At 50.1% G+C, this 15,000-nt stretch overlaps 1 protein-coding gene across 1 annotated transcript in view; it reads left to right on the top strand.

The window, feature by feature from the left end:
• bahcc1b (BAH domain and coiled-coil containing 1b) overlaps window positions 1-15,000 on the top strand; it is an 84,382-nt gene that overhangs the window by 25,113 nt on the left and 44,269 nt on the right. The window contains 1 exon segment of the mRNA XM_076999488.1: window positions 14,243-14,419. Coding sequence (XP_076855603.1) covers window positions 14,243-14,419 — 177 coding nt within the window.

Raw genomic sequence — 15,000 nt, 5'->3', positions numbered from 1 at the left:
GCGCTCTGTTCTGCTTCTCCTCACACACGGACGGGCAACCGACGTCTGAATGGGAGTGTTAGGGCCTTCATACCAAACACGAGACAGAGTTGTGTTTGCTGTCTGCTTGGAATTGATGGAGATGTGCTTTGAAGTTGGCTGAGACATCGGCATGTCTAGATATGTGATTATGAAGGATGTGTATCACTGGTAGGACCAATACTGCATCTTTACAGGATTTGAAAAGGTTGTGACTGTTTTATTAGGACACAGAGGTTTAAGGTTCTTGGGCAATTAGGTAACTGTGGAAGTGTTTCCATGGCCCCATCCCATCATGTCTGTTTTACCTCCACTACCTCCACATAGTATACTTACAAGGGTTGTGTTGTGTGGGAGTCTTGTTCCATTTTTTTGCGTATAAGTCTTTCTTCAGGAAACACTTACCCCAGGCTTCTGGACTCTTTCACCCTAGTCTGACCCTGGACCAAGCCACGTCTGCTCATAGCCAATCTGCAGAAGGTTCCGGAGGACAGTGAGTCAGGAGTAGGAGGGAGTTCTCACTGAGCTCTCAGTGTTGTGTGGGCTCTACGGTGCCTCTGGAGCTGCGGACGGGCCACTGGAGTGATGACGTGGTTCAGGGTCAAGCAGGGGAGGCCTGGGAAACACACATCTGCTCAAGGACTTATGGGATATGGCTGTGGACCACATCTTGGACTGAACATTTGTGTATGCAATCTACAAATCACTCTCTGCCTGCAAGTCATCATATTTCTGTCCGTGGTTTCATGTACATACCTTTGTCTGGCCCGCCCATTTTTCTGGGTTGTGAGTCACCTCAAGGTGGGTGTGTGTATGTGTGTGTGTGAGACTTCCAGTACAGGTAATGTGTTTCAGTGGAGTGCTAATGAAATGTGGAAGCCTGTGCATGTCCTTAAAAGGGCAGGTCAGCAGTCGGAATGTGCCGGCGCTGAGACGTCTCACGTCACACATGTGTGAACGTCCCCACACATGCGTGAACGTCTCAAGCCACACATGCGTGAACGTCCCCACACATGCGTGAACGTCTCACGCAACACATGCATGGGATCTGGTGCTGCGTGGTTGACGGGTGAAGAGACTTTTGAAAACCACGGGGCATGGTGGAGGGAACGGTGGAGACAGGAAATTATAGGACCGAGAATGAGGGAAGAGAAGCAGCGATAAGCAGCGTGCAAGGATACGCCCAGTGCTCAGGCCGTAGTTTGGCCCAAGGATAAAGCTAATCCTAAGATTGGCGTTTGCCAGCATGGAGACACATGGCAGGCGTTTATCTACGCTCCCTCTATCACGTGCTCTCATCCTTCTTCCTTTATCTTTACTCTGTCTCCATGTTTGCCCAGGCAGTGTGTGTCCTTGCTCTCGAAACATGTTGTACTTTTGGGAGAATTTAGTCTTGTGTGCCAGACATGTGCATGTGTACATGTGTGAGTGTGAATGTGTATGAGTGAGAGAGAGGAAGGGAGAGAGAGAGAGAGAGAGAGAGAGAGAGAGAGAGAGAGAGAGAGAGAGAGAGAGAGAGAGAGAGAGAGGCATCGCAAAACTGAGTGAGAGCAGACTGACCTCTTTCTGTTTGAATCTGTGCAGCTGCTGTGTGTGTGTGTGTGTGTGTGTGTGTGTGTGTGTGTGTGTGTGTGTGTGTGTGTAGCACTTAGAGGAGTCTGAGACTGGAGTCCTTGGTCTGGTCCAGTGCCCCTGCCCTTTCTCCAACCACACTGTCCACTCAGCTCTTCTCAGATGTTTTTATTTTGGCACTTCCAAAATCACGGAAAAACCTTGGAGTATGGTCACAGCATGTTAAAGAATCTTGGTGTGTTTTTTTTTTTCTTGACCTAAGATGTGACAAACAAATCAATTATGTTGTCAAAAGTAGCTTTTATCTACTCTGTTACATTAAGTAACATCAAATAAAGATTTCAAATTAAGTCTTTTCTTTCTTTTCAAGATTTTGGAAATGGTCGTTCATGCCTCTGCCACATAACACATAACACTTAGATTATAGTTTATATAATACACTGTCTCTGCATGTAGGTCTTCCTTAGCTCATTTAGTCCCAAATACAGGTACTAGGCTGTTCACTGGCATCATGAAAAGGGATCAGTTCAAGTCACAAAGGTCTCTGCAGTGGCTTCCTGTCCATCACCAGATCCAATTCGAAGTTTGTATCTGGTTTTAAAGCTCTTATTGGAAAAGCCCCTTCCTTTACTGCTGACATACTCCGACCTCACTCAGCGCCTGGAGCTCGGAGGTCTTTAGATCAGTCACTTTTCCCTATTCCATGGTCTTGGCTGAAGTTCAAAGCTGACTTTGCAGTTACGTATCCACGGTCAACTGATAGCACTGAACTAGTGGCGTTAGCTGTGCTCCCCCAGTTGCTGCCTTTAAAGTTGAGTTATAACACACACTCATACGTAAACGTTAAAGTATCTTTAGGTACAGTGTGTGGTCAGTATGCCTGATTCTTTAGGAGCTGTGTGTTGTATGTTGTTATCATGCATGTAGCATGATAGTGTTGACTTTAAGCACCAGTTTGGTCAGTAACTGTTTTAAATGGGCTTTATAAATAAGATTGATTTTATACTTACCGCTTCCCTAACATATTTTGATTTGTGGGCAAAGTGTCTATGTAACAACTTATATGGAATTCTTCTAAAAATGCCTGTATTTTTTCCCCATGAGCATGTGTGGGAAGATAGAACAGGACTGAACAGAACAGACAGAAAATGGGACAGACGGCTGCCGTTCATATGCGGTGAAGCTAACTCCCCTTAGCCAACACACACATATCCCAACCTGCAGTAGCACGACCGGGGCTATTAGTCATCTATTACAGGAACGGTGCTCTCACTGCTCGCGTTTTCCAGTCACACTCGTTGCTCTGTGAATTTCCACCCATGAAATAGTGCCGCTTTCTTCCCTGGGCTGGGTCCAGGGCCAAGGGCTGGCCTTCCCCGCCCGGGCTGCTCTGGAGTCACCGCGTGCTCTCCCTTTACAATGGGTCAAACTCTACGCCGCTGCTTATTCACTCCAGATGATATAAAACATAATCTGTCAAAGAGAAGCACCGTGAGCCCAGCTGTACATTATGGACGAGCTGAATGGGGAACGGCAGTCGAATGGGCCGCACCGAAGGCGTCTAGCGTGTGTCATTCAGGTGTGTTCGGGCCATTGTACGCGCTAAATGGGCTTCTCGCTTTTCAGTGCGCGTGGATCCGACAGACAGGCCAAGTCTCCCACACGGAGCGCTCTCTCAAGGCCTCGAATAAATCCTCCCCACAGAGCGCGAAAAGAGTCGGCGAGAGGGAGCGAAAAGGGAAAAAAAAAGGAGGGGTGAGAGGGAGAGAGAGAGAGAGAGAGAGAGAGAGAGAGAGAGAGAGAGAGAGAGAGAGAGAGAGAGAGAGAGAGAGAGAGAGAGAGAGAGAAAAAACGAAAACAAAAATAACGTTTATGGTTCAGGCTGCCTCTGAAATAATTTTCCATATCAGTGCAACTGCATGAGCCCAGTGGGAGCAGGAATATGATTTTCTCTGTCCAGTGCCAATGGAAAATGGAATGGGAATCAAAACAAGCAGCTCAGAGCGGAGTGGGAGAATGCTGAGAGGATGGAGAGGGTGGGAGGTATAGGGACTGGGGTGGGGGTTAGAAAGAGGGGTTGGGGGGGGGGGGAGCTTGTTCACGTCTTTCCACCAGCATTCATACACTGGGACTGCCACTTTTGTTAGCAGGTCTTTTATGGTTAAGTCTCACCAACACCCATTCAGTCACATTAACCAAAGTATATCTGGTGCACCTAAGGCCCACAGTCTTATGTCTGGACATTCCTCTGGATATAAGTGGAGAAAGTGAGAGAAAAGAGAAGATTGCATGTTCCTTCTTGCTAACCCTGCTAGCCTGCACGAGGTATCAGCTAATGATTGCGTTTGTTAAGCGGCCCAATTAAAGTTGTCACTTAGAGAACGGCCACGACCAATCACTCAGCTTCTGATCACCGTCTCCCCACCCCCTGACGCTGAGCACTGTACAGCAGCAAAAAAGTGTCGGAAAACCACGAAAAGATGTCGGCCCCCGCAGCCAAAGTGCTCTCATGACAACGAGCCGATTAACATGGAAACAAATGCTCGTAGCAGACAATTGAATCATTCCCTGTTTGGAACAAATGGCAGCTTTGCTTGTTGCATGTAATTAGCCTAGCCGCATCGGGCTGACAGCATCCATATGTCTGCGAGCGCTTGTGCGGGAGAGACCGACTGTGAGTTTAGCGAGAGCACCGGAGCGCGGCACACTGCAGCATTTTTAACAGCAGAGGGACTGTAGGGGGACGGATAGGGAGGAGGGCCCATTTAATAAGGTGGAGTGTCAAAAAAAGAAAGAAAATAAATAGCAGTAGGTCTGTTTGGTGAGCTAATAGAGCTGGCCACTCGGGGTTGGAGAACTGCTGATGAGAGAACGCGGGCGTATTGCTCCTTCCCCAGATATGTGGGAATGTGTGTCTTGGGCAGGTTTTCCAAGATCTGCGGTCCTCAGTGGCAGTGTAGTTTGCCCCAGTAGATGTAAGGAGTCTAATGCATTTGATCCTTTTCATTTGTAAAGGAGAGGGCGTGCAGAAAGTGGATTTCATGTTCCGGTTGGGTATGTGTGAGTAAATGACAGTGGTAATGTACAGATGTATGAGGGAGTGAGGATTAGTATGTCAGGCAGATACTTCGAGGGAGAGTTTATGGAGGTCTCCTCTCGGTAGCCTACTTCTCTACGGTCTGGGCCCACACACCTTGAATTCTCTCAGGCTTTCTTTCATTGATAGGACCCTTTCCCTGCCTGTGCCATCATTATAAGACAAACTCACTTCCTCAACACAGAGCAGAGTGTGTGTGTGTGTGTGTGTGTGTGTGTGTGTGTGTGTGTGTGTGTGTGTGTGTGTGTGTGTGTGTGTGTGTGTGTGAGTGTGTGAGACTGCTGTCCTGCCAGTGAACCCAGTCATGGCCCAGACAGCAGCATTTGTGTGATCTCGTAAAACGATGGGTATTGTGTAGGCTGTCTGTCTGGCAATCCACCCCCTCCCGTCCTCTCCCACAAACACACCTCCCCCCCCCCGGTCCTCCGCCCAAACACCCCACCCCCACCCCTCCCACCCACACACCCCCCTCCCCGTCCTCTCCCCACTCCCATTGGCCATGTTTGCTCTCAGGACAGAGTGATTTGAGAGCCTTGATGAAGACTGAATGGAGTGTTTCAATCATGCGGGGGGCTGATTCAAACATTTAAGCATGACGCCTTGAGCTTGGCGATGCCGCGGGAAACAGGACGTGTGTTGTGCGGGTGTCTGTTTATCATTGCTGTTGTGTGAACGCTCTGCTATGCATTCTCACTTCTTTGCTCTTTCTCTCTCTCTCTCTCTCTCTCTCTCTCTCTATTTCACAAACATAGTGATTTGTGAATCACTATAAATGTCAGTTAAGATCGCCTGGTTAAAATTGCAATTGCTCTTACTTAAACTGGACAGTGTTGCAGGGATACGGTAACTGCCCGGTAGAGACAGACAGAGGGGCTGACGTGGTCTCTGGAGGGGGGATTGGAGGTTGGTGGAGGTGCTTCTACCAGTAGGTTTGCGGTCTCCACTTTCTTTCATGCTGTCCAGCAAAACGAGGCTGTGATTGCCACGCTGTCTCTCTGCCAGGGGCGTCCGGGTCGAGCAGCGATGGAGGTACTGAAGCAGAACTCTCGCTCTCTGCCTTTTGTTTCTCTCCTTCATTCTGCTCTCGCTCCGTCTCTCCGCCTCCGCTGCTCTGAACTGAGTCTCCGCTGGACGTCCTCTCTGGAGTCTCCCGTAGGGGGATCATCCCACGTGGGTGTGTGAATCCCAGTTATTTAATGCACATTTACAAGTCTCCACAGTCCTGACTTTCCAGAGACTCCATGATCCTCGTTGATCCTGTGATGAACACACACACACACACACACACCCACACACACACACACACACACACACACACACACACACACACACACACACACACACACACACACACACACACACACACACACACACACACTAAAAACACGCACATGAAAGAGATATACATGAAAGAGATTTTGGGAGTTTCTCATATACGAGCTATTCAAGGCTATTTGTATGCTTTTGTAGAATATGCAAAAAGCACACATCTTTCATTTTCATTCTTACAGTGTTCATCTCCACTGTAACGGAACAAAATAAAGATGGGGGTAGTTCAGCTCCTTGTGGCATGTAATGCCTTGTTGTTTGTAATGCCTTGTTGCATGTAATGCCTTGTTGCATAAGCTCTATGCTGTAGGCTGTAGTTTGTCATCTGTTTTCAGTATGCTTGCTAATCTCTAATTTTCTTGGTACATTAAAGATAGTACCTATCCAAAGTCATTACCTTTCCAAAGTCATTTATTTTGGCATTATCTTCAGTGGTATTTCTAGAGTGTGTGGCGCTACACATGCTATTTCAATTTCAACTTAATCCTTTTTTTTCTTCTGCCATTTTGTGTGTTGACAGTGCTGTGTGATTAATGACTAATGTCACTTTTACTTTGGATTACCCTAAATAGCTTTCCATGTTAGTTTAGAGTCATATGCAGAGGTGATCTGCAAAAAAGGAAAAAAAGAAAGAAAAAAAAGTGGAACTGCAAAAATATCCTCTTGTGTGGTGAGATCCAAAATGAGGCGTTTTCACTGAGTCACAGTGTGGAGACACCGAGCAAACAGCAGTGAGAGAAGCCAGTTCTGGCCTTCCATAAATGGATCTGTTTTTTTTTTTTTTTTTTGCAAATGCTATTTATTATGGCTGTGGTGAAGAAAAATATTGGGGTTTTCTGCTTTTGGAGTTTTGCACGTGTTTTGGGGTTGACGGCACTGGAGTTATGTGAAAGTGTGGAAATCAGCTGTATAAACTGTCTGTCTGTATCTATCTGTTTATCTATGCAACACACACATAGCTGTGACAATTATTCTGTTAAGAGTATCACGCCCCTTCTGGACACCTGCACACATATAGTGTGATACGACCCCCGCGCTCGTGTGTGTGTGGGTGTGTGCGTGTTTTACACTCGCTCCAGGAAGCTCTCGTCTTTTCAGGCTTCTGTGCAGTCCAGTCCCGCACAACTCTCCTCTAGTCCCGCCCAACTCCCCTCTAGTCCCGCACCGCTCACCTCTAGACCCGCACCGCTCTCCTCCAGTCCCGCACCGCTCTCCTCTAGTCCCGCACAACTCTCCTCTAGTCCCGCACAACTCTCCTCTAGTCCCGCACTGCTCTCCTGTAGTCCCGCACAACTCTCCTCTAGTCCCACATAGGGTTGCAACGGTATGAGATTTTCACGGTATGATAACCGTCTCAGAAAATACCGCGGTATCACGGTTATCACGGTATCACAGTTAGTTTGTATATTATTAAAAGATACACTGACCCTTAAAGAAATTACAAGTTTTTTTTTGTTCAATTAACTATTTATTGTAGAAACCTGGAACTATTGTATACAAAATGTCTCCTTTAAAAAAATAAGCTGTACACATGTTTAAATAAATACTGCAAAATTAGATAAACCTAAATCATGGATTTCAGTACAATTATTTAAGTTTAAATTATTTAATATCTGATAAACTCAACCTGGGTCAGTGTCTGATCAACAACTGTTGTAACCGTCCGTTGTACTGCCAAGTTAGAATATAACCAGATACTGCAGAAAGAGAGGATTTATTTCTGACATGACCCTCACAATAGAGATTTCTATTTTAAGGCTTTCACACCGAGTCTGGTTTTAACATATGAAAAACAGGCACGTAAAATTTTGAAAATGAACGCATGTAAATTAATGGCATCTTTCACATCCAGTGAAAGCAAGGACCTTAAAAATCTATGGATTTACACTTTCACTAGTGACCGTAGCGCGCGACTCGGCACAGTTCTTTTGTATTACGTTAACAAATACGAGCCTCTTGTAATTCCAGGACGAAACACGAGAGAACGTGAAGACGTTAAGACTGGGCGTTTTGAAAATAAACAACCATTAAATAATTTAATAAAAAGCGAATTATTTTGAGTATATGTATAAATATTTAACTTAATTAAGTTTAAGGTGCTGGGAAATATTGAAACGGACCTTTAAAGTTACGTACAAGTGCTTTAATTCCACCTTATAAAGGTGTATGAACCCTGCAAACATGACTTTGTTCATTGCGCTGAGGCGCGACGCGCGCAAAGTTACAAAATTCGAGACGTGCACGACCTCGCGAATCGACAGCGCGCGAGACCCGCGCTCACCGGCGGAGCCACCGCGATTACGTCATTTTCGCCGCTGATTTTAGTTAAGCTTTTTTTTTTTGTTAAAAAATTTGTTAAGTCTAATGCACTTTCTGCCATTCTCACTGCTGTGTGCTTAGTAGCTGAACCGGAGCGGAGTTGCGCATGCGCGGGTCAGTTTCTCCGCTGGCTTGCTTTTTACCGGTAATAAGCAAACGCACACGGTATGATAACCGTGCATTTTAATACCGTGGTATACCGTGAAACCGGTTACCGCTGCAACCCTAGTCCCACACAACTCTCCTCTAGTCCCGCACCGCTCTCCTCTAGTCCCGCACCGCTCTCCTCTAGTCCCGCACCGCTCTCCTCTAGTCCCGCACCGCTCTCCTCTAGTCCCGCACTGCTCTCCTCTAGTCCCGCACAACTCTCCTCTCGTCCCGCACCACTCTCCTCTAGTCCCGCACAACTCTCCTCTAGACCCGCACAACTCTCCTCTAGTCCCGCACCACTCTCCTCTAGTCCCGCACAACTCTCCTCTAGTCCCGCACCACTCACCTCTAGACCCGCACCGCTCTCCTCCAGTCCTGCACAGCTCTCCTCTAGTCCCGCACAACTCTCCTCTAGTCCCGCACAACTCTCCTCCAGTCCCGCACCGCTCTCCTCTAGTCCCGCACAACTCTCCTCTAGTCCCGCACTGCTCTCCTCTCGTCCCGCACCGCTCTCCTCCAGTCCCGCACCGCTTTCCTCTAGTCCCGCACAACTCTCCTCTAGTCCCGCACTGCTCTCCTCTAGTCCCGCACAACTCTCCTCTAGTCCCGCACAACTCTCCTCTAGTCCTGCACAACTCTCCTCTAGTCCCGCACCGCTCTCCTCTAGTCCCGCACAACTCTCCTCTAGTCCCGCACCGCCCTCCTCTAGTCCCCGCACCACTCTCCTCTAGTCCCGCACCGCTCTCCTCCAGTCCCACGCAACTCTCCTCTAGTCCCGCACCACTCTCATCTAGTCCCGCACTGCTCTCCTCTAGTCCCGCACCGCTCTCCTCTAGTCCCGCACCGCTCTCCTCTAGTCCCGCACCGCTCTCCTCTAGTCCCGCACCACTCTCCTCTAGTCCCGCACCGCTCTCCTCTAGTCCCGCACCACTCTCCTCCAGTCCCACGCAACTCTCCTCTAGTCCCGCACCACTCTCCTCTAGTCCCGCACCGCTCTCCTCTAGTCCCGCACCACTCTCCTCTAGTCCCGCACCACTCTCCTCTAGTCCCGCACCGCTCTCCTCTAGTCCCGCACCGCTCTCCTCTAGTCCCGCACCACTCTCCTCTAGTCCCACACTGCTCTCCTCTAGTCCCGCACCACTCTCCTCTAGTCCCGCACTGCTCTCCTCTAGTCCCGCACCACTCTCCTCTAGTCCCGCACTGCTCTCCTCTCGTCCCGCACCGCTCTCCTCTAGTCCCGCACCACTCTCCTCTAGTCCCACACTGCTCTCCTCTAGTCCCGCACCGCTCTCCTCCAGTCCCGCACAGCTCTCCTCCAGTCCTGCACAGCTCTCCTCTAGTCCTGCGCAACTCTCCTCCAGTCCCGCACCGCTCTCCTCTTCCCTGTATTCAGCTCCAGTTGTTTCTCCCTCTCCGAGGAGCCGAGTGCTCCGGTCTAGCAGACGTAAACATCCTCTGAGGGAGTGAGAGAGCGAGGGAGAGTGGGGAGAGGGAGTGAGAGAGCGAGGGAGAGTGGGGCGAGGGAGTGAGAGAGCGAGGGAGAGCGGGGCGAGGGAGTGAGAGAGGCCTGTCCTAATGTACACACACGCACTCATTAGGGCCCAAACCTGCTCCACGTGCTGATGGATGGCACTTCATTTCAGCCCGGGTCCGGCTGGCCTTTATCCCAGCGCCGCGGACAGCAGACAGAGCCGGGAACATTCCCCACTGACAGCCTCGCTCTCTCTCGCCGCCGTTGCCTGGACACCCGCGCTCGCCTCACAGAAGCCTTCGCCGCTGAAACACAGTAGCACGGGATTCTCCTTTGATGAAACTGCTGAACACACACACACACACACACACACATATGCGTGCCTGGGCGCGTACGAGCACGCACGCAGCCGTAATGGCTTGGTGTGTGTGGCGTGAGCACTCGGGGGTTCCCCACTCTAGGATCCCTTCCTTTAATTCCTTAATTGGATTAATGTCGCTCTGAGCCGGGGATGGCTGTGATTAGTATGCACGTGACCTGATTTCCGCTCGTGGTGGCGGAGGCTTCGCTCCGCTCGGCTGCGCTCGCCACCGCGTCAATAAACACGCTCTCCAGGGACGCCGCGTGGCCTCGGCCTCGATCCGCCCGCCCCGGCTGGAGCTTCCCACAGTCGGGCCGCCAGACGCCCCCGCCCACGTCATACTGGTCCGCCCACGGACAGACTCGCACGCCTGCGGGGGTAGCTCGCCTCCCTCCCTCCCTCCCTCCCTCCCTCTCTCCTTCCCTCCCTCCCTCCCTCCCTCCCTCTCTCCTTCCGTCCCCCTCACCCATCCTGCTTCTCCTCGTCTCCCTCCTTCCTCCTCAGCCGCTGCCTCTCTGGTGTCAGCGGCATTTAATTTCTGCGGGTCGGTTTATTAGAGGGGGGCGGGGCCCAGTCTAGGCAATCATGTCAGGCGTCGGAGCTGACGCCCGGCCCACCGGCGCGCCGGAGATGAGGAGAAATAAGAGAGAGAAAGGGAGAGAGAAAAAAGTCAATAAAGCAAAGCAAACAAGAGGAAATGTTTCATTAAAGGGGACTTGGCGGAGGGTGTGCGGAGAGGGGCGTGCAGGGTGGGTGTGTAGCTGGAGAGCGGCGAGGTTGGCAGGCGCCGAGCCGCTCGCTGCCTGCCAGAGTGGAGACCCACACGGGGGTGGGGGGTGGGGGGGGGTTCTGCTCGACTGACCCTCCACAGCTAGCTCTGTCCCGCTACTCTGTCCCGCTGCTCTGTCCCGCTGCTCTGTCCCGCTGCTCTCCCTGGAGAGAATGTCCCATGGCTCTCTTCCTTCAGCCGGCCGCCGGTCTCCACCCTGCAGAACCGGGACAGACGGGCCCAGGTCTCTCATTCCACCCGCCCGCCGGCCGTAGTGGAGCCTGCGGTGGACGCGTCCGGCTCGCGCCGAGTCCAGATGAGAGCCGCGCCTGCCGCAGGGACAAGACCCCCTTTTATCCTGATCTGAGCCCAGCCGTGCGGTTTCCCCATGCGCTTCCTTTTTGGTGTGGTTTTGGGCCGGGAGCTGCTCTGGGATCAGCGCCGCGACCGTCTCCAGCCCGCAGCGCGGCCGCTCGCCGCAGCCGTGGAGTGAGGGAGTGGGTGTCGGGAGACGAGGTGTCCCGCCGGCTTTGATCCCGGAGAGCGTACGTGGGCCCCGGCTCTAACGGCAGGCCTCTCTCCAAACCTGCAATTACACTAGTTTCCTTTCTCTCTCTCTCTCTCTCTCTCTCTCTCTCTCTCTCTCTCTCTCCATCTCTTTTTCTTGTTCTTTCCCCCAGCTGCTGTGCATTCAGCTGGAGGTTTTGGCACCAGCCTTTCCTATTGGTTATCTTGAGAGAGGTGATTTGATAATTTCACACCTCTAAACTTCGCCCGTCGTCTCCTGCTTCTCACACAGCTTTAATGAACTCCTTTTCAGTTTGGGAGATGGAAGCTCTCTCGGTTTCACCTCGGCAGTAACACCGGTTCCCCTGGCAGACGGTCCAACACACCCAGCTATTCGTCCTGGGCTCTCCTGCTTATAGTCTTAAGTTTATTTCTCCAAAGAACCCAAAAGATGTATATCTTGTAAAATTAATTTATGCGAGCCGTGTGGGCTAAGCACAAGGGGCTTTACACACGCTCTGTCTCTCCCCTCCTATAGCTACACGTTTCTCTATTTTTAAGGCCAATTTAATTATTCTGTACACTGCACTACACCATGTGTAAATCATTTATAATGAACACCTTGTTGCTAAATCAGATTAGATTTTAAGCTTAATAAAGCACAAACATTTGCATAGCATCTGGTGCATTTGCATAAACGTTAATTTGACTTATTTAAGCATTAACATTTACACTCTATTTCATTGTTAGTTATAAGGGAAAAAAACTATTAAACATACAGTAATTTTTGTAGGTTTGGTCACACCCCATTTCACTCCCAGGATATTGTGATTTTCTTTCATTATACACCTCTTCTTCCCTTCACATTGCCTGCACTTCTTGCTTGTACAGCATTTAAGCGTTTGGAATATAGATGTGTGTGTGTCCGCGTGTGTGACTGTGTCTGTGTGTGACTGTGCGTATGAAATATAAGTGTATGCGTGCTTGTGCATTTAGAAGAATAGAGTGTTTTGTGTTGATGATGTGGATGTATGATTGAATGTGTTTAATGTGTATGCTTGTTTGAATGGGGTCTAACCTGACTGGGTGCTGTAGTGTGTATGTGAGAGTATTTTACACTGTGTGTGTGTGTGTGTGTGTGTGTGTGTGTGTGTGTGCGTGTGTGTGTGTGTGTGTGTGTGTGTGAGTGTGTGTGTGTGTGTGTGTGTGTGTGTGTGTGTGAGGGTGTGTGTGTGGGTGTGGGCATCCTCCATCTACTTTTAACATGTGGTGGTGAGCAGTGTTAATAATACATGTGGATTTGGTCGTGTGTACATGCAGCCCTCCACCCAGGGCAGGTGGGCAGGTGTTGCACTCGGCCGTTGGGCAGCTAATCTGCTCTCTCTCCACCCACCCCCCCCCCCCCCCCCCCCCCCCCCCCCCCGGGACTCCTCTGCTGCAGGGGAGGAGAGCAGACCCTCCACCTTTCCTTTCATCCCTTCCTTATCTCCCCCCTTCTTCCTCTCCGCTCACGTCTTTCCCTGTCATCTGACCTCGGTGCTGTTCCCGCCGCTCCCCCAGGTCCCCCACACCCACCCCACCCCCCGTGGCTCACCTCCCCTTTTTCCTTTGTTTCTCTTTCTCAATCTCGTCTCCCTCCGTCTCATTTACTGGGCTTGTGGAGGTCCTCTGTTCTCTTCTCGCCCGTGGTGATCGGATTCTGTGCCAAAGGACATCGTAGACGATACCACATAATACAAGATGTGTTCAGGTGGTGATTTACTAGTTTACTTTAATGAGAGTGTGTTGCACACTTCTCATACTCTACAGTGCTGGTAGTGTGTGTGTGTGTGTGTGTGTGTGTGTGTGTGTGTGTGTGTGTGTGTGTGTGTGTGTGTGTGTGTGTGTGTGTGTATGCCTTTGTGAGGCAAGGGGGGGGAGCGTGGGGATGTCCTCACTCATGGATGAGCTCTACAGCAGAATGATCACAGGGACTTTATCATGGGAACCATGTCTTGGAGACTGCACTGAGACCCTCACACACTAGTTCTCTCTCTCTCTGCTTCTCTCTCTCTCTCTCTCTCTCTCTCTCTCTCTCTCTCTCTCTCTCTCTCTCTCTCTTCCTTCACTTTTCCCTCTCTGCTTTTATTTCTCACTTCCTCTCTCATTTCTTGCTCTTTTTATCTCCCAGGCATGTGCTCGTTCTCTTCCTCCCTTGATCTCTTGTCTTCTACTCTTTCTCCCCTCGATCTCTTATTCACACGCTTTTGTACGTCTTTGCCACTGTGGCACTGCGAATCAGGCAGCAGAAACTGAAGTTTTTTTTTTTTTTTTACAAAAAATCTTGCCTTAACTTAAGTGTAATTTAGAAAAAGTTGGACGCGCCTTGTAGTTGCATGAACAGTAACAAATCTTGGGAGCCTGAAGGAGCCCTGCTCCAAGACTATAGCTACTTAAGCCCTTTGTGTTCCAGATGATACCTGCTTTAGTCTTGACACATCTCTGGATTTGCAGAAGCTGGCTGTAATGAATCTTGGTTGACATGAATCAGGGAATATCAAGCATGCAGTCTGTCTGTCTTTGTGTGAGTCAGTGTCCTGTGTTAAACTGCTGTGATGGTTCTTCTCCTCGGTGTCTGACCCTCATCGCCTCACTGTCCCCGTCCTGCAGGCTCTGGACTGATGGCCACCTCTTCAGCTTCCTTCATGGGGACGTTCCTGGCCAGCAGTCTGGGCTCCCCTCCCTCTCATCCATCCGGACATCCGACCTCGCCCTCCTCTCCGCCCTACCGTGGTGGAGGGCACCCGGCCGCCCCCTCACAGATCTGGTTCCCACACCCCCATGAAGGTAAGGCACACACACACACACACACACTCACACACACACACACACACACACACACACACACACACACACACACACACACACACACACACTGGGTAAGTCTCATTGCAGGCTTGTGTACATAGTGCTTCTTGCCCAAGACTGTAGTTCCCGTGTTTGGGATGAGCTCTGGTTAAGTCACTATAGCAGCTGTCTCTCTGGCTAATCCTGATCTCAGATCCATTTTACAAAAATCCTCTCCTCTAACTTCGCCTGGAAGTCTTCTCTATACATCCCAGCCTCTACGTGTGTTTGCTTATGGTTAATTTAGCCATGAATTAATGCTAAGATTCCCAATGAACTAGCTGTGTGTGTGTGTGTGTGTGGTGTGTGTGTGTGTGTGTGTGTGTGTGTGTGGTATAGTGTGTGTGTGCGTGTGTGTGTGTGTGGTATAGTGTGTGTGTGCGTGTGTGTGTGCGTGGTATAGTGTGTGTGTGTGTGTGTGTGTGTGTGTGGTATAGTGTGTGTGTGTGGTATAGTGTGTGTGTGGTATTGTGTGTGTGGGTGTGGTATTGTGAGTGTGTGTGTGGTATTGTGTGTGTGTG

Source organism: Brachyhypopomus gauderio, chromosome 3 (genome assembly GCF_052324685.1).
Source record: "Brachyhypopomus gauderio isolate BG-103 chromosome 3, BGAUD_0.2, whole genome shotgun sequence".
Lineage (NCBI taxonomy): Eukaryota > Metazoa > Chordata > Actinopteri > Gymnotiformes > Hypopomidae > Brachyhypopomus > Brachyhypopomus gauderio.
Note: the sequence above shows the minus strand (reverse complement) of the source record. Positions and strands in the feature narration are given on the sequence as shown.